Source organism: Sander lucioperca, chromosome 12, assembly GCF_008315115.2.
Source record: "Sander lucioperca isolate FBNREF2018 chromosome 12, SLUC_FBN_1.2, whole genome shotgun sequence".
Lineage (NCBI taxonomy): Eukaryota > Metazoa > Chordata > Actinopteri > Perciformes > Percidae > Sander > Sander lucioperca.
Window position 1 is genome coordinate 9,297,760 of NC_050184.1, and position 20,158 is coordinate 9,317,917.

General features: G+C 40.4%; 2 protein-coding genes across 10 annotated transcripts; one reads left to right on the forward strand and one right to left on the reverse strand.

Moving 5' to 3' along the window:
* Window positions 1–343: 343 nt before the first annotated feature.
* Window positions 344–12,601, reverse strand: chdh (choline dehydrogenase). Its single transcript, XM_031286122.2, has 10 exons — window positions 12,492–12,601; window positions 9,666–10,107; window positions 8,920–9,150; window positions 7,924–8,090; window positions 7,686–7,837; window positions 7,431–7,560; window positions 6,982–7,116; window positions 4,621–4,763; window positions 3,104–3,206; window positions 344–2,994 (listed from the first exon to the last, which is right to left on the reverse strand). Exons 2-10 carry the CDS (start codon window positions 10,076–10,078, stop codon window positions 2,576–2,578), a joined length of 1,893 nt encoding a protein of 630 aa, XP_031141982.1. The 5' UTR covers window positions 10,079–10,107; window positions 12,492–12,601; the 3' UTR covers window positions 344–2,575.
* On the forward strand, window positions 12,583–17,096 carry LOC116040628. Of its 9 annotated transcripts, none has more exons than XM_031286123.2 (11): window positions 12,583–12,795; window positions 12,887–12,911; window positions 13,205–13,321; window positions 13,976–14,079; window positions 14,244–14,373; window positions 14,644–14,685; window positions 14,812–14,829; window positions 14,923–15,030; window positions 15,493–15,776; window positions 15,870–16,408; window positions 16,585–17,096. In XM_031286123.2, exons 1-10 carry the CDS (start codon window positions 12,730–12,732, stop codon window positions 16,287–16,289), a joined length of 1,314 nt encoding a protein of 437 aa, XP_031141983.1. In that variant the 5' UTR covers window positions 12,583–12,729; the 3' UTR covers window positions 16,290–16,408; window positions 16,585–17,096. The 9 variants fall into 9 exon arrangements, with proteins under 9 accessions (XP_031141983.1, XP_035863647.1, XP_035863648.1 ...); XM_036007754.1 differs by having other exon boundaries at window positions 15,882–16,408; XM_036007755.1 differs by having other exon boundaries at window positions 15,493–15,767; window positions 15,882–16,408.
* The last annotated feature ends 3,062 nt before the right edge of the window (window positions 17,097–20,158 follow it).

Consider the following 20,158-nt stretch of genomic DNA (forward strand, 5'->3'; position numbering starts at 1 on the left):
GGTGAGAAAGGGGAGAGAGAGGGGGAAGACATGCAGGAAATTGTCACAGGTCGGATTCAAACCCTCAACCTCTGTGTCGAGGCATAAACCTCGAAGTATATGTGCACAGTCATCACTGTTTTAATGAAATCAGAATTGATTGGCCAACACTGCATGACCTCGTATATTCCAGATTTACTTTTCGAGTCCATAAAACCAAACCTTGTGTATAACAACATGTCAGAAACTCCAGCAACACCAGAACATATAATAATCTGCTGCTTATTTACAGTACAAGTAACCAAATGCATTACAATTCTGACTTTTATCAAAAGAAACATAATGACACAAACCAACACAAAGCTTTGTTGTGCAACTGACAGCTTTATTTTGTTGTACTGTTCCACTGCTTCACAGGTGTTTATGAAACAACAGCATGTATACAATCTGTACAGTGTTTGTAAAAAGTAAGTGATTAAGATTTCTGCTTTCTACCCATTTGTTGTATGGGAATTATAAAACATAGCTCTATCTACTTCGTAGCACAAGTACTAGTACCTTATAGATTTTGTACCAATGGAAAACAAAACCCCCCGTTTTGTACATTTGAATTCTTGGCAATGAACCCGGTGAGGATTTTTGTAAGGATCAGTGAATAAAGTCACAAGGTCAGGACGGTTTCTAGCGTTTGTTTACAATCAATACAAGAATAAATAAAAACATGCAAACATTAAGGCTGTAAGAATTTCCACAATCATTTTCCCTTTACGATCACGTGTTACTCCTTCATGACAAATCCCAAATTATTTAAACATTCAAGTAATATTGTACAACACTGCATATGATGTAAACAATTATTGTCACTGTGATGAAGATACTTCATAGAGTAGTGCAAAGCTTATTAAGACAATTAGAATTCATTCTAACACTCGGCTGCATTAGAGCTGATAATAAAAACGTGAATATAATTTGAAATCAATACTTCATGTATTCAATAAAATTGACTATGTTTCAGTCCTGGCTGAACCAAACGTACACACTCATCAGAATATAATGATCTTACAGGACCAGATAGTATTATCAGACAGTATTATCTGATCAGTTCATCTTCAAAAGCTTCTTTGTAAACATCCACGACACATTTAGAGTATTTAAACACAAGAGCTACACTCATCAGATATGCTGAGCTATAATTCCCATGTATTGCTACATGGATAAAACAGCTACCAGACGGTCCTGAACCAAAAGCCAAATGAAAGCTGTGAGCTGTAATAATGCAAGTAGGGTGCTATTACATCTGCTGTGACTTTTGCCCATGTTCCTTGTTCCATGTTAGCTTTATTTGATTGTTAAAATCTTTCCACTGAGGCTTGTTAAATGTACGTCCGTTAAATCAACAACTTGATAAACATCAAGTCTCAACAGGGAAGGGGGGGGAGGGGAGACATACCTTGGAATTTACAAACGTTGTCAGCCTAAACAACTAGGTTAGTCTCTACTGTGAAACAAGACAAGAGGCTAAATTACTCTTTTTTTTTTTTCTTTCTTTTTTTTTTACTTAAAGTGGATTTAAATCAAACCTATTAGTTTCTGTAGTCCCTTAGCGGATTTAAATCATGTTCAACAAACCAACAAAAAGAGTATTTTGTCTGCAAGTTTCCAGGAAGGAAGAGGCATTTTACCTTGGTGACAACTTATCTGACAGAAGAGACAAAATTGAAAAGTGCTGGTGAGGCAGTTAACAGAGAGGGTTAACAGTCTACACGAAACCCTGGCTGCTGAGCTAGTCACTCTTATTTTTGCAGCTGTGTGAACTCAATTGATGAAGAGATATAATCTATGAAGGCTGATGAGATGACACAATGGGATGAAAATGTTTTTTTTTCTAGTCAACACTTTGTCACTCTGTGACTGAAATAAATGGATTCATTAGTGGATTCACATTTTACAGTATATAGCTGTTTTAGTGTTGAACCCTTGGATTATTACTTCAGGAGAACAGAGTGTGGATGTAATGTTATCTAAGCAATGTTAGTTTCCATGGCAAGGGAGAGTGAAGGCATTGTTTACGTCAGAGAAGTTGGATTATAAGGCTTACAAATTCACTGTAGTCTTGTGAAGGTGTGTACTTTGTAAGACATTTGAACTTACACTCACACAAACATGTCAAAGTTGATGCATAGTCAAGTTAATGCCAGGCAAATTAAGTGAAATGTTGCAAGGAGCAATTTTCCATTGCGTTCACAGTGCCTTTGCAAATGCTCAGCATCTTTCCCAGCAAACATGATGCCATCATGGAGCGCCAGCACGCAACTGATCGTAAAATCTAAATTTAGAACAATGCAGTAAAAGTGTTGATCACATTAGCTTTAAGGTTACTTAAGATGGAAAATAACAAGTGACAGAGCCCCTGTTTCCTAATCAGAAGACTCCAAGTAATCTACTGAAAAACTGAATTTTACATGTAAACTGCTCAAATCAACGGTATTATATGATCCAGGGCAAAATAATCATAACACAATTAGCTGTTCACTGCTGTTGTTGCTTGATAATGGATTGTGCTGTAAAGTGTTTACCCTTTACTCACTCTCTCTGTTCATCTCTGTGTGTCGAGTGTCGGCGGTTGGTACACGGGAACCTCCGGGTCAACCAGAGGAGGGCGACCTCTGATGATGTCAGCAGCCTTCTCTGCCATCATGATGGTCGGAGCGTTCAGGTTGCCGCTGACGATGCTGGGCATGATGGAGGCGTCGACCACACGCAGCCGCTCCAGCCCCAGAACGCGCGTGTTGGAGTCGACAACCGCCATCGGATCGGATGGCGAGCCCATCTTGCAGGTGCAGGACGGGTGGTAGGCGCTGTCAGCTTTCTGCCGAACAAAAGCGTCAATGTCGGCATCGGATTGGACCTGAGGACCGGGTTGGACTTCGGGACCGCGGAACGGGTCGAAGGCCTTCTGGGTAAAAATCTCTCTGGAGAGTTTGACACACTCCCTGAACTCCCACACATCAATATCTGGGAGGAGAGGAAAATAAAAAATAAAAATAGATTTAATATCAGCAGTTTAACCCAACCCTAGGTCTCATAGAAAGTTTGTTCTCTTGGGAAATAGACTGAATCTTACCGGTGGAGAGATAGTTTGGCTGGAGAATCGGGTGATCCAAAGGGTTGGCGCTCTTCAGCTTCATCCAGCCGATACTGGTGCTTCTCATTGGACCAACATGAACCTACAGCAAAAACACAAACACTCATCTATGGTATGTTTTTTATTCGAACTTCAAAGCCATACTGTACTGTTAGACTTTCTTCTCTCCACACTGACGGTGAGAAGATCTCTTCCTAACGCAACTTCACTGTAAAAGAAAACTAAACCAACATATTTTTAACCTTATTTGTGCAGTGAAAGCCCTTCTGGTGCATCAGGAGCAACCACACAGATAAATCTTAGTTTCTTCCAAAATATAATCCCTGAAAACTCTGACTCAGTGTTTTTTTCTGGTAAGTGACAAATGAAAAGTGTTGCAAGTAAAGCAACCACTGTGTTTTTGACTATGACAACATTCAAAACAACCGCTCTATTGTTTTGTTCAGTTCTACAGATGTTACCCAATATGCCATTTCCTGTTATAGAATTCGGCATGCATGGTTCCCACACACATTAACTCATGAAATAAACCCACCCATTCTTCAAACACCAATAACCCAAAGCCTTTAGTAGAGCTTCTAATTTACATACAGTACCTACTTACTCACAGGTATACTTCTCTAGAAAACAGCTCACACACACACACACACACACACACACACACACACACACACACAAGAGGATGGATACCTGAACCAATATCACATCAGTGCGATAAGGCATTGAACATTTTGAATTTAAAACAGCTTATTATGTAGGTGCGCACCTGTGTTAACGTGCACTTGTTGCCCCGTGTGCGCTCATCTGTTGACATTTCCGAATGCCTTCCTACAGTTGCTTAATAAAAGCGGGCTTTCCACACAAACAAACATATGTGTCATTTGTATGAGAAAAAAAGATTTTAACTGTGTCGGGCTCGGGCATAAATATCTTAATTCCTGTCGGGATCGGACCGGGTTCGGTTACTGCTCTGTCGGACGCGGGCTGGCCTCGGACAGAAAAATGCGTCCCGTTCCGCAATCTAACATACACACACACACACACACACACACACACACACACACACACACAAAATGAAGAAACTGTTGTACGACTTCTAAAAGTACTGTGACTTTTTGTCTCTTTTTGGGCTCATGGCACGAAGTCTGACAGCCACTGCCAGCTGGAACGGGTTAGAAGGAGTGTGTGTGTATAATGTATAATACAATTAAACCATAAGCTGTGGCTGGGTTGGCTCAGTGGTAGAGCAGGCGCACATATACTGAGAGGTTTATGCCTTGACGCAGAGGTCTAGGGTTCAAATCTGACCTGTGACGATTTTCTGCATGTCTTCTCCCCTTTCTCACCTATCTGTCCTGTCAAAAATTAAAAGCGGAAAGCCCAAAAAAACATAATCACACATCCTAAAAGCTGCCACACACACCCATGTGAAATAGAACCCAAACATGTGTTTCCACTTGCACAAAAAACTGCCACCATTCCCGACACACACACACCTGATATGCCTCGACCTTGGAGGCAACTCGTCCGTGGTCGATGACTTGCGAGGGCAGGAAGTGAAACTGGATGTCAGGGTGTGTGACGTGTGGCCGGCTGCGGATGAACCCTCCACTCTCCAAGTGGGCTGTTGCTCCATAACCTAGGGGACAGATACCAACTCAGATACTTCACATACTTGATACAGATACTTCATATGCAATCTCTGAGTGTGTAATGGTGGTTTGTATTGACAGACTGTGTTGTGATATTTCTGCCTTGTCTTTTCTGTTGGTGTGTCTGATGAGTTGCCAGGGGTGTGATCTATTTAGTTTGTGTTTGTGATTGTGAAGGTGTGTGTCTAGACTTATGACTGTCTGGCTGCCACTGATACACCACCTCACACAACGGCAGCATTTCCTGCCATGACCACCTGTACCAAGCTCACCCACCAGCCCACAGTCTGTATTCTGTGCCAGTTAACATCACATTTCACTACATGATTTGTCATGTAGTTTATGATTAAGAAAGCTCTTTAAAAAACCCTGTGGTGAACCTTTTGGAGGTCTGTGGGCCAGCCACACTTTAGCATACTTTCAAGAGAGAGAGAGGCTGAACTAGGCTTTAGCATCTGTGTTTAGGCGACTGCAATATCTTTGATCACCTTAAAGGTTCAGCTAAACATAACGCCTCCAGCATGAGTTTAAATACACCTTCAGGAGGACAGGAACTTCAGAGAGTTGGGATGGCACTGCACAATAACACACCATGGTTAAACTGTACTGCCTGCTTAATTGTCTCCTCAAATGAGTGTTATTGTTTATGTGTTATTAAATGCTTCTGTGTAAGTCATAAGTCTCCTGAACCTTATTCATGTATGTGAAATGAGTTGTGCTGCTCCTGAGTTTTTCCTTAACAACCCCCATGATCGCTGTTGTGATATAAATAGCGGCCCTTTCTAACCCGTATCTGCTCACCTGCAGCCTTTGAAAAGAACCAATGCTGCAGGCCGGCACGCCGTTAACCCCCGGGCCACACAGCCTGCATGAGCAGCGCGTGGCGGCTTCCTCGCTGAAACTGCTGCGGCTCGCACGTGTGTGCAGTCCACACAGACAGTGTTGCTGCTGAAGTGCTACTTAGGGACTGTTATTATGTTTTATTTATTTCAGTGGCCACCGGAGGAGTTTTGGGTAAACCTGTTTGAGTCGTGATTCACTCGGCTCTTTAACCCGAGTCTTTAAATTGACTCACGAATCGCGAGTCTCTAGTATCATTAACCCAGTTCAGTTGAGTCCTACTACAATTCAATCTAAAATGATAACAGCGCCACACACAAACCTCTTGCAACGTTAGCCTCTACTATTCCTAGCCATCTTAGCTGCAAAAAGCTTTATAACTTACAATTTCGTAGGCAACAGCAACTCCACAAGTCAACTCAAGCGCCTGAGTGAGCAGAGAGACAGTCCCGACCCGCAGACTCAGAGCCGGAAGCTCGCAGACCATGGGATTCACTCGAGAACTCACGAGTCATCGAGGGCTTGTGAGTTGTCGTGATTCATGAGTTGTTGGGTGATTCGTCGGTGATTCGCGAGTTGTCGGTGATTCATGAGTTGTCGGTGATTCATGAGTTGTCGGTGATTCATGAGTTTTCACGCGAATCAGCCGGCTATATGAGTGGATCTGATTCAGACGAGCGAGTGAAGTCTCTCCTTGAGCTCAGAGTAAAGCAAATCAACAACAAAAGCCATTCTTTCACTTCTGAAATAACATACAATGTTCTGCACGTAGCCTAGCTAAGCCTACTGTAGGTTTGGTTTATAAATGTAGTATGTTAAATTAAGTTTTCATACGGTGTTTTGGATGTTTTTGAACTAAACAGTACGGCAATCATGCTAATTAATAAAATTGATGTTTTCATCAGATGTCTTAGTTACAACACAATGGAGCTAGCAAAGCAGTTTTGTGTTTATATGTGCAAGCGGGATTTATTCAGTTAGGGAAATCCCACGGTCTCTAAAGCTACAGTTCAAATTGTCTGGCTAACTAAACAAGGAGGGATCCATCTGCTAGCGATAGGGGCCGAGACTGAGAGAGCTACATGGATAAATATGCACCAAACAAGCCACTTTGAAATGTTGCTGTTCTCATGAATACAAAAGTTGGGTGACCCTCCCCCCTAGACTAAAAAAATTGGATGACCCTCCCCTTAACAAAGAATAAAAAGACATGACCCTCCCCTATTTTCCTCCGGTGGTCCATTCCATAAATACCGAACGGTCCCTTACCTTTCTACATTGAGTTTGCCTATGGTAATGGCCATGAATGAAAGAAATATGCTATTTTTTGTAGAACATTTGGGAGAATGTGTGTGTTTTGGTTACCAGTAAACAGAGCGAGCCACTCCAAGCCTATCTTGACCATGTGGAAAGGTTTCTGGGCCTTGTACAGGGTGATAGGCTGAGTGCACTGCTGCTGGACGTACAGCTCCAAATGATCCTGCAGGTTACTGCCAACACCTGAGAAACAACAGAGACAAGAGAGGAAGGTAATGAGAGAGAGAGAGACATTATTACCAGTCGTCATAATACAATGCACTCCAGGCCTGGTCTGTTTGTAAGCATGGAACAGGTGGAAATGAATCACTCTTTTAGTCTGTATTTTATGTGTTTAATGTGGTCATGTGCTCATATTAAAAAAAACCTGTGAAAACTCTATAAAAACGTGCATCTTTATTTTAAAAAGCCAAATCATTTTTCCCCCATTTCAGTTTGTTGAAGCTAGGCATTTTAAATGCTTACATTGTTAAAAAAAAAAGGTGCACAAAATGTACCTGGTAAGTGCTGAACTACAGGGATGCCGAGTTGTTTCAGGTCATCAGCGTTTCCCACCCCAGACAGCATGAGAAGCTGAGGGGAGTTAATGGCTCCTCCACTTAATATCACCTCTTTATCTGCAAATGCCTGAAGAGTGACCAGTATAAACAAATGAGTGAATCATTGAACAAGAGTCTACATCCATGTTTGCAGCTATGTGATTAGGCACAGTAGTGCTTTGATATAAACGCTAATGTCAGCATGCATCTTACCCTTTTCTTTTGTCCTTTCTGTGTGTATTCCACACCCACGGCGCGGTTGCCATCAAACAGGATCTTGGTGGTCAAGCAGTGCACCTCTGTCTTCAGGTTGGGTCGACCCAGGACAGGTCTCAGGTAGGCACTCGCTGTGCTCCACCTCTTTCCTGGACAGATTTGGGCAATGAGATGTAGACTATACTAAAATATGTATCAATGCTTATTGGTTATAGAAGTTCCTTTTTCTTTTGACCTTTAAAAATTGTCATGTCCATCCAGCCCAAGCCCTCCTGTTGGTGTCCATTCATGTCATCAGTGAAGGGGTATCCTGCCTGCTGCCCTGCCTCAATGAAAGCTTTGTGAAGGGGATGGTTGGTCTTCCCTCTGGACACATGAAGAGGTCCGCTGCCTCCCCGGTACCTACGGTACACACAAGAAACACAAATTGAATGAGTCCCAAAGATGAGGGCAGTTCCATTTCAAAATGTGACAATCTATCTATGGGAATCGTGTATAGGTATTCAATGATCAATACTGCAACAATATTAAAAATGTGTATTACCAGCAGTGCTACCTTTTGTAGAAAGCTGTGTACATGTAGTTATGAGATAACAATAATAATAATAAAAACCCGACATCACTCAGGCTTGGCATTGACATTATGTTGAGAATGTTGAGTTATGAGTATGTGTTTTCCTTCCTGCTTTTAAGATTTGGTTATGCAGTATTCGGTGGAAGCATTATGTTAATCTACCACTGCAGGATCCGTTTTCAGTGGACGCATGGGATGATAATTCCAGTCTCTGATAAATTACACAACATAGAACATAATGCAATTGTTGCAAAGACAGAATGTCATATTTGTTTCCAGACCACACAAGTATTTATCATTCTGGTAAACATGCAGGTTAATATCTGAGCTGCCATCTACCTTCTTCATTTGCATGTTTCCCAGTTTCATGTGCTGAAATTAGATTGGTGACGCACTGCATTTAACCTTTGATGCTCATGGACAGGCAATGTGAGAGCTTCACTGTGCCCCTGCACGTTTACAATACATTACATTTACCACCCAGGACGCATTCTAAAGCCTGGTGAGTCTGTAGGACTGAGGCACTAGCACTGCCAGAGTTAGGGTTCCCCTCAAACTCGGTCCATGCATATTAAAATTATTTGATAACAAGTCAAAGGACACTCCAATGGCCTTTGGATAAAAAATAAAAGTCCTGCAGATATTCTTGTTAGGTACCTGTTTTCTCCCAGCTCATGACACTGAGCTTTCCTAAAGTAAGGCAGACAGTGTTCATAATCCCAGCCCTCTGCCCCCTCTGTCTGCCAGCGATTGTAGTCTTCAGCGTGTCCACGAATGTACACCATGGCGTTGAGTGAAGAGGACCCACCCCAGACACGGCCCCTCGGCCAGTACAACACCCGGTTGTTTAAGTGGGCCTGAGGTAAAGTGTGGTAGTACCAGTTATACCTGATGAGAGAAGAAAATGAAAAGAAATACAGCATGGCATCAAAATGGAACCAATATCTGTCTGCTTACCGTTATTATATTGAGACTGATATGAAAATGCTGGACTAATAAATTGCACCAATGTGATACATAAATCATTTGTTTAAATGACTTATATCTAGGTTTCATTTATTGTAGCTTTAATAGTCTAAAATAGCATAAAATCATTTTTGACTTTTTGTGCATTTCTAGAAGTAATAATTCATTTTCTTCTGTAACGACAGAACGGATTTCCTTCTTTCATATTTACAAAACCTCTAAGTGAGTAAACTGTGTGAAAGCATTTTACAGTGGAGTTTTAGAGTGGGTGTTGGCAAAAAAAAAAGTCACATAAAATTGTAAAATTGTACACGTCATCTGTATTTGTGCTGAAGTTGTGTATGGATTTGCACACACTTGGGAACAGTGTGTGTAGAATGGCAAGGGAAACACATCAGCACCAAGACATTTCAAGTGGAATTATTTAGCTACTGTACTTGTCATCACAGAGGTTGTAGGTCAGCGCAGCTGGCATGTGGATCTTCCATGAGAGTCGTAAGTTGCCTAACACCATGTCCTTAGGCCCAGCCTCCAGCTGCAGCACAGACTCATGGGTATCCTCACTGAGACGGTTGGCAAGGACGCAGCCTGCTGACCCTGCCCCAACAATGATATAACTGTAGGACGGTGTTTTGTGATTGGCTGTAGGTGATGATGAAGCATTCAAATGAGCAGCTGTGGCACTAAAGAATCTGTATGATGATGCGCAGAAGAAGGACTGGCCCATGTTTCTGGTCCTGGGGACAAATTCTAGCAAACCGGTAAACAGGCACCTGCCATCCCTTGTAAATCTCCCTCGAGTCACAACTCGTCGGGCTCCAGTTTGGCCTAAAGTGGCCAAAAACAACATCTTGGTTCTGGGAGGGCTTTCTTCATTCACTGAAAATCACAACAACACACATTAAAGGATGCACTTGAGGGGACAGACTGGAACTCTACTCAAACTAGTATCTGACGGTGTTGAATTAAATGTAATAATTACAAAACTACTTTAGGGCTGTCAAAATGTTTAATGAAAAGGTAAAACACTGGTTGAAACTAGGGCTGCACAATATGAGGAAAATATCTAATTGCGATTATTTTGACTGATATTGTGATTGCGATATGATTCACGATATTGGAGGGAATGATTGTTTTGTATCATTATTCTCATTTTCATTGAAAATTATTAACATCGAAATACATTAAAATGATTATAGTGTGATTTTTGCGAGGATCTGTACCAAAAAAGATTTTTTTCTTTAGTCTGTAGGATATGATTTGTAGGCCGAGACATCTCTGCAGCACCACAATACTTAATTCAGAATGGTTTGACGCATATTTTGCCATTAACAAATATTGCACCCCCCTGCAATTTGGATATTGCACTAGTCCATATTGCGATTTCGATACAATTGCGATTAATTGTGCAGCCTTAGCTGAAACCAAACCAAACTAGCAATCACTGATCTCTGATCATGTACTTGTGCAGGCATTCTCGCACATGGACATGTACACACAGTAGGGCTGCCACCTCTTAGTCGATTAGTCGACTAATCGGTCGTTTTGGTCTTAGTCGACTAAGATTTCTTTAGTTGATGAGTCATTTTTTTATGCTTATTCATGCTTAATTACTCATTTCCAAGAAACTTATGAGCACATTTCTGGTAAACACAATATTTAAAGTGGTGCTTTTGCAGGATTAATTGTGGAGAAAGTCAGTTTTACAGATGGTTAATTAACTACATTTATATTGTGCTTTTCTAGTCTTAACCACCTCTCAAAGAGCACAGCTCTGTCGATTACATCAACTAATCGATTAATCGACAAAATCATATAAGTGTTAGTCGACTAAGAATTTCTTTAGTCGAGGACAGCCCTAACACACAGACAGAGGAAAAGATACACATAGATAACCATACATACTCATAAAGACTATGTGCATGCATGCACACAGACACACCCATTAAGTTATGCACATACACATTACCATTATTGAGTAAAATACACATGTGCACACATACACATATAAAATGATTGTAATGGGATGTAAATATTGTCATTTATATGCTCATGCCACATATATGAGACTGTCACTTTTTATTATGTGATCAATTTAACTAATGTACTTTTGTTAAGGATGATGTGCCTTGGCTAGAAATTTTATATGCAACACATCTCTATCATGTTATTGTAACCTGTTAAAATGCCTTTGGCATTGTCCCTGACAAAAAACTAAATAAATATAAACAGGTCCAAAAGTTCATCTGTGTACTATCCTGCTAAGTGTGCAGACTGTGGGTTACAGAGAGGCTTTTGGTTGATATTTTATTTACTATTACTTCAGCCACACCTTGTCCTTCTTATAATATAGTCCTAATTCATTCTTTTAAAATTACCGGCAGTTAAATGAACAACTAGAAATACCTGATCTGGAGCCCTAGTTATTTATCATCAGGAAAGCTTTTGTCTGCGTGTGTGTGTGTGTGTGTGTGTGTGTGTGTGTGTGTGTGTGTGTGTGTGTGTGTGTGTGTGTGTGTGTTTGTGATGCATGGTGTGATGTCTACTCTGTGCAAAATGTTACAGAGCAAAGGTTGCAATCAAGCTAATCTTGACTGCAAATGTTTTATTAAAAGGGCAATAGTGCATTTACTCCATAGAGAGTTTAGTCTTCCTCATTCAGGAAAAGGCAGGAACGTAGGTCAGGAATAGGTCATTGCAATAAGCCAGCCAATGCCAAGATGAACTCAGCAAACAGCCTGAAATGTCGGCAAATACCTTCTCATAAACGGAGACACCACACTTATGTTCAACACATTTTACGCATGATGTCTCCAACTTTCACTAACTTATTTTGTAAGGCCAGTCTGAATTAAATGTTCACGATGAAAGGCCAATTTCGCAACCGTTAGCTTATCAGTGTTACAGTCTGGAGTCTAACTGCTACAGTAGGCTACCGAGCTACATTTTAGACACATTACTGCTTGCTGCATCACCTTTTAAAGGCGTGTAACGGTTTTAACACGTTTAAAGTGTAGTTATTATCGTTAGAGGGATAAGGCTTATGTTGAAATCGCTGTTGAGACTTTTTTAGGGACTTACAGTCAGGTTTGGATAGATTGACCATTCACGTCGTGGTTTATAGCAGTGCAAGGAAATAACTGCATGTAAGTTAACTTAACTTTACAAACTTCGTTTAATTTAAACCGAGGTGAGGCCGGAGTAGTTTAACGCCAACGCAGACGCGAGCAACTGAATTAAGCAGCAGAAAAAACAGAGCTTACCTTGCCAACTCTTCTTTCCAATGAAAGTAACGTAGCTGAGCTAAAAACGGTCGTGGGCGGGACTTAGTGGGCTGTAAAACAGAACAAAACCAGCGGTTCACTGACAGTACGTTCAACAAGTACACTCGATAACCAGGCAGACGCTGTGGATTGTTGAAGTGTAGGCTACGTAGCTATCCCTTATTTTTCTATTTATTTATTCAAGTTATACTTTTTTCATTAGGTCCAACAGGTGCTGATGATGTGGGGAGCCTCACTGTTTTTTTTCTACTATGTCGTGGCCCAGGGGACATCAGATGAAGTTGTAAGTTGTCGACTTTGGCGACTGAGCCATCAATTGTTTCTGTTCAAGTTAAACGTGATTTCAGTAATCTATTTCTGGCATTTCTTTGCAGAAAGTGGAGTGTTCTAAATATACTGGTAAGAGTAAAACTCTCAACTCTAATAGTAGCCTAATATCATGATGGTTTTTGGTTTGATCCAAAACAGTGTTTTAAGCTATTCTGTACTGTTTGATTTGATTCTATTCTCCCATGTATTTTGCATAAAAATGTGGAAATTCCATTACCTCTAAATATGAAGACCAACGAATATAAAGGAAAGGGCTGATATGAAATGCAATTTAATTGACATCTGATTACTGTAAATATCAGAGAATAATAATATACACATTATAAAGTGGGTGCACCATGCACCGTTGTCTCATGTTCCAGGGACTCTTCCTCCTGCCAGTGATACCTCTCCATCTATCCTGGCGGACCTGAAAATGGAGCTGGTGACAGTGGGAGGAAAACATATGATGAACATCAGCTGGGCAATCAACATTGATGGTAGGAGACAACGCATTTTATTTTTCCACATGGAAACTTATAAAACCACTTTTATTTAAAACCATTGTGAAAAATGTCCAATTTCAACAACATAACTGTAATGCAGAAGTGAAGATCTCAAAAGGAATCATTTCATTAATATAGAAAATCATCAAAATTAAAATGATGAATCCTCCATAACTAGAAGGTACATGAAACACTGAAACCAAGGATAATCAAAAGCTTATAGCAGGTATGCGACAGGAAGAGCCCCCTTATGGTAGAGAAACAGCAACAATTTTATTTTTATTGATGAAACATGACATAATATGATACGACACAACTGTAAACAGTGGCATGTACAACAGAAAACATTCACCGTGACAATCAACATATGGACATTGTTAAGCCTAAACAACAACAATAAGAAGGGTTGTGGGTGAGTTATGAGGATACAGAGGTGCATGTCTTGGTGTACGCTTTGTCTATGAGTGGTAGGATGTTTATATTTGTGTTTAAATGTATGTTTGTTTGTATGTGTGTGTGCTTGTGAGATGGTGGTGATTAGAGATATGAGAGGAAAAATAAGATGGTATATACAATATAGGCCAGTTATTATTTATACAAACTGTCTTTTGTCAAACAGGATCTCTGACATTTTCTCTCTCTTTGTAGCTAGTATTAGAGCTCTGACAGGCACTCGGATCAAAATTTCAGGGGAACAGTACTACTGTGAATACAACCCAGTTTTGGCCACGGCAAGCCTCAGCTCAGAGCAGGTATCATGGATTGCATCTTGACTCATACATATCTGTAGGTTTAATCAGCGATTGTCTGCACAGCATGAGTTGAAATGATGAAGTGAATTGATACACCTACCAAACGCTATGTGAGGTTGAAAAGATTAAATTCAATGCAATTTTTGTTATCTTTCCAAATCTAGAAATGGTTTCATTATTTAGTAAAAGCAAGCTATGGCCACATCATGATCGAAGCTGCCAATCTCCCTTTGCCTCCACCAAACAGCGGTTTTGCTTATAAGTATATAAGTACCGAAATACCTCGTCCAACAAGTAAGTTAATTTTTTTATTCTCAGTTTTTTGATACTCAAACAAAAATTGACTATGGTTTGTTACCCACACTGTAAGGCATGAAACTCAGTACCAGTCAAAAGCATTTACGTAGGTAATATCTCATTTTTCAAGGCTTATCGTCAAAACATGTGACGGGTACGGGATAAAGATATAAATGTGTTTTGTAATCTCAATTATGGCTGCTATGTTGTTTCCATACAGGCAGCATGATGTGGAAAGTATTCAAATGTTTAAAACTTCTTTTGTTGTTACTTCAGGTGTTACATCAAAGCCTACTACAGGTCCAATAGGTAAGCAATCTCATTTGCTGGTGGATGTGTGTACAATATATGTGTATATATAATGTATAGTACTTTACAACAACGATGTTGATAATTCTATTTTTACAATATATATTTTTTTATATTTCACTGCAGCAGAGATCACATCTTTAAGTAAGAATCACAATTATATAAAGCACTGTTAGTACAATCTCAATACAATGAATCGGTGTAATATGTTTTGTGTGTTTGTGTTTGTCTGTGCAGGCTTAGTGAAAGTAACTGTCACTGATGATGTCGACTTCACGAGCACGGTGGGGGCCATTTTTGGAGGACTGGCCAGTTTGATGATTCTAAGTTCCTGCTTCATAATCTGTAAATACAACACTTTTTTTTAAAGAGATTTTGATGAAAGAACGCCTAGGTAACAAAATACAGATGTTGAATGGAAAAGATGCTCAACTTAATGCAGATGCATGGGCTCACTTACCAATCTTGCACTCATGATTTGGATAGGTCCTCAGTTACTAGCTACTGGACCAAAATATGTGAAACTTGCAAAATGCTTCCCAACACATTAAGAGCAAATTTCTGTCACATTGCAAAGGAGCTTAGCTGTAACTACTATAGTGGCTAAACGTTGTGTTATCTTGCAAAGGAAACATGCTTCCCCTGCTAGATTTGAAGGTTGGATGAAAAAAGTACTGAAATGTGTCAAGCTTGGGCTCACCACAGACAAATTCAGAAATCCCCTCTGGGTTATATCAATTGTTTGCCACTGCTGCCTGCTGCTGAATATAACTAACCTGTCATTTCCAATGTTTTCTTGCTCTCCAGATAAAAGCTGTAGAACCAACTTTGCCAACTCATTGGGTTTCAAAAAGTTGCCCACATCTCCCATGGCTTCCATCCCCGTCCTGATGGTGTACCCTGCGGAGAATTCAGCCTTCCAGCAGGCCGTGGTAGCACTGGCAGAGTTCCTGCAGTGGCACGGTGGCTGCAACGTAGCTGTCGACATGTGGCAGCAGGGGAAGATTGCAGAGCTGGGGCCAATGCGCTGGCTGGCAGAACAGGCCAAGGCTGCACACAGAGTGCTCATCGTCTGCCCACAGGTAGATATTGTAAGTTGTATGTCATGCTTATCATTTATTTATTTCTTGCTGTCTGACCAGGAGTGATTTAAAAAAGAAAAAAACTCTCTTATCTTCTCTCAGTCCTCTTCACAGACCAGCCACTCTCCTCCCAACCACACCTTCCCAGAATCCTCCATCCCAGCAGCAGCTCATGACCTTTACCCACTGATTCTCAACATGGTGGCGAGCCATGCGAAGAGCGCCAGCGACTTGGCTAAGTTCTGGGTGGTGCAGCTGGGCGAGCAGCAGGACAAGAATCCTAGTAACCTGGCGCCAGAACTGAGTGCCTGCAAGACTTTTTGTCTGGTGAAGGACTTAAACAAGCTGCGCAGGGGTCTGCATACCCAGAGTCAGATATCCAATCTGATCTTCAGACCAGGGAATGCATACAGTGAAAAGTGTACAGTGAAGTTGAGGGAAGCTGTAGAAAAACTAGGTGGACATCAGCCAAGCATTTTCAGAGAGGTGGAACCGTTGAGATCTGTGGTCACTGTTGTTTGAACATCTTTAATGAAAATGTTTAGATTGGCGGATAAAGAGGATGAGTCGGAATAGTTGATTAGTGAATAGTCTTTTGTTACGCTTTCTGCATTTATACTATATCAGTTTGCCTTTAGTTATATATGATTATTAATGATTAATGATACTCATCTATGTGAAGACACTGATTACGTTAATGATTTCTCACAATAATTATCAACAATGACTTAACAAGGTGGGAAACAGATAATGTCAATATTCAATTTTCATTTTTAGAACAGGCCTGAGGGCTACTCATGTGGTCCTTGGTGACCCTTGGCATAGACCTATGCTGATTTTGGTTACCAAAACACTGGCGTGGACACTGCAGAGTGGATATGTGTCTCTGTCAGTATTTCATCTGTGGTTTGAAGCACTGCATACTGTATTTATCTATTTTGTAATAACCTGAAAGTTTCTAATTTTTTGTTATCCACCTCAAAGATGCTCTGTTAGTGTTTTATCTGTCGTCATCATCATGCACTGTAGACATTGTAAACTGATGAACAGTAGTACAAAAAAAGAAAACGGGCAACAAAGACCACTTATCCTTTTGTGTAATAGGTTTAAGACATAATTAATTTGATGTATTTGTTTGTTACGTTTATTTAATCTGCAATTCTTAAATATCAAAGAGAAAGAGGTGGTTGCTACTCCTTCATCGTGTGTCTCTGAATGGGATTAATGGGTATAGAAATTGATGATTAATGCCCTTTGTATTGTGTTCGTTGTTGAATTTTTCTTTAAATGGAATGACAAATGTTGATTAAAAACATTTTTTTAAGACAACATATTGTAATTTAAAAATAAAACTATTTATTAGAATATGAATATTTCGGTCAACTGGCAAAGTCAGCTGATGATACTGTGCTCTCTGCCAAAGCTATAAGCAGCAGCATAAGCAGCACTATACAGTTACAGTACAGTATAAATACATACACAGACAGGTCATACACATTTGTCCAGGAATGGATGACTAAATTATCATACTGGGGATAGGCCAAGGGGCCCAGCAGACCAAGGGCTCAGTCACAAGTAGGAATGTCCCAATTATTTACTTAAAGGTCACATATTATGCTTTTCCATGTTTTCTGTCATATCTACAATGTTATGTTGGATTTTCATGTTAAACGTGTACAAATAATGAAGTAAAGGTATTTTAGACAAATCCCTGTGAGCTAAAACGTTCAGATTTCCAACTATTCTGAACGGTTTCAACAGTTTTTTCTACTCTCGGCTAAGTCTTTACTCAACTCTAAGCCAGCCTTCTATGATTTGTCATCTGCTCACAGTAGGCAGGACTCTCAGTGTTGATGTAACTGCCTTTACCGAGTCGGTTTGCTGACTTTTAAGTGACTATTCTCTACTTTAGCTTCTGTTATGCTACATTTTAGGATTTACTACCTGAGGCCACCCACAGTGGCTGGTGTTTAGCAAAAGTTACAGAGTCATGTTTTACTATTGAGTATCTGAGTAAAGTTCGTATTTAACTTTTTTCCCTTTCAAATACTAACACTTGAGTTCACCTCCACCACTTGCATTAAGCTGCGCTAAACTAGCCTGTGTTTAGAAACATGACAGCAATTCATTTCTTTATAACTAATTAACAAAATAAATTGGATTAATAAATGCAACCACTCACCTGTTTTCACCTTCTCCTAAATTAGAAAGGCCCGCCATGTCGCCTTCACGCTAGCTACCAAGTGTCATCCAGATGTGGCTGACAAAAACGTAGTCATCCGCTGCTTCTCTTTTGACCATTGTCATTCTGTTCAGTTGGTTGGTTTCCTCGTTTGGGAATTGCAGTCGGGTGGAGTGCATCATTAGTATAAGTATAAGTATTAAATAAATCTATCATAGTTATTAGTCATATTAGATCAAGACACCATTTCTGGGACTATTTACACCACGCATTAATATTGCCGCCACACCAGGGGTTATGGTCACTTTTCCAACTCACACTGTAGACTTTTTTCACGGCAAACATGTTGACATGTCATAGTAGGAAAAGCACAGGTGTATTCAAAACCATTAATGATGGCTGCATTCCAATTAGGAGAGGCCCTGGTATTGTACATGCTGACTCACTGAAATAGCTTTACTGGGACACTTAATGGAATTGAGCCATCCTAAAGGTTACCAATTTCAGCTGTGCTTTTCCTACTATGACAAGTCAAAATGTCTGCTGTGAAAAAGGTCCAAGTTAAGTTGACATATTGAAATTTACATTTCACTGAACTGGCTTACAAACTTGAGTTGGAATAGTAATAACTCATGAAACTAAGTCGAAATTTCATAACTCACTAGAAAATGCATTTCCTGCGGAAAATGCGTGGGAATGCTGAATAGCTGAATTGCTAAAGCTAAACTGGTTGAATAGCTTAAATCATTAAGAAGAAGTTGAAGTAGTGAGAATAGTTGAAAAAGTGGAAATCGTTTTAATACGTATGAATTTCATTAAAAAGTTAAAAGCTTATGCTAAACTGAACTGTTGGCTTCAAAAGTTGAATAATGACAAAACACGTAGAACATTGTGAGGTCTGAGTTCATTTTCTAACCGATAATCACTCACAAATGCAGAAATATGAAACAAATAGTACGAAAAATCTTAAAGCTCAAATGCACTACACGCTAAAAAATCAGGAAAATTGTTAGAGTTGGAAGCTAAACTGCATTAACCAAGTGAAGAGCTAAAATACATTTTAGAAAAGCTGGAAGCTAAACTGTAATACTGTCAAAAGTGGACGTTTCAATGAATTGACTAAGAAGACTTATTATCAGCCATATCCGTTGCATAGAACAAACAAGCAGAAAGAGAGAGAGAGAGGAAAAAGAGAGGAAAGATAAAACGAGAGGAAAAAAGAGAAAAGGAATCAACTTTCAATAGCATATATGTCAGTGGTAACACACCTTTGGAGCAAGTATGGGTTAAGTGTTTACTTCAGGGACACATTGATTGATGTACCTCAGTGTGTGTATATATGTGTGGCTGTGTGTGTGTGTGTGTGTGTGTGTGTGTGTGTGCGTATGTGTCTGTGTGTGTGTATATGTGTGTGTGTGTGCACGTGTGTGTGTGCACGTGTGTGTGTGTGTCTGTGTGTGTCTGTGGGCGTGTGTCTGTGTGTGTGTCTGTGTGCGTGTGTCTGTGTGTGTGTTTGTTTGTGTGTCTGCGTATGTGTTTTGGTGTGTGTATGTCTGTGTGCGTGTGTGTGTGTGTGTGTGTGTGTGTCTGTGTGCGTGTGTGTGTGTGTGTGTCTGTGTGTGTGTTTGTGTGTGTGTGTGTGTCTGCGTTTGTGTGTGCGTGTGTGTGTGTGTCTGTGTGCGTGTGTGTGTCTGTGTGTGTGTTTGTTTGTGTGTGTGTGTCTGTGTTTTTGTGTGTGTGTGTGTGTGTTTGTGTGTGTGTCTGTGTGTGTGTGTGTGTCTGCGTATGTGTGTTGGTGTGTATCTGTGTGTGTGTGTGTATGTGTCTGTGTGCGTGTGTCTGTGTGTGTGTTTGTGTCTGTGTGTGTGTGTGTGTGTCTGTGTGTGTGTGTGTGTGTGTGTGTGTGTGTGTGTGTGTGTGTGTGTGTGTGTGTGTGTGTGTGTGTGTTTGTGTGTGTGTCTGTCTGTGTGTGTGTCTGCGTATGTGTGTGTGTTTTTGTGTTTTTTTTTGTGTGCGTGTTTGTGTGTGTGTGTGTGTGTGTTTGTGTCTGTTTGTGTGTTTGTGTGTGTGTGTGTGTGTGTGTGTCTGTGTGTGTGTTTTTTTGTGAGTGTGTGTGTTTGTGTGTGTGTGTGTGTGTGTGCTTGTGTCTGTGTGTGTGTGTGTGTGTGTTTGTGCGTGTGTGTGTGTGTCTGTTTGTGTGTCTGTGTGT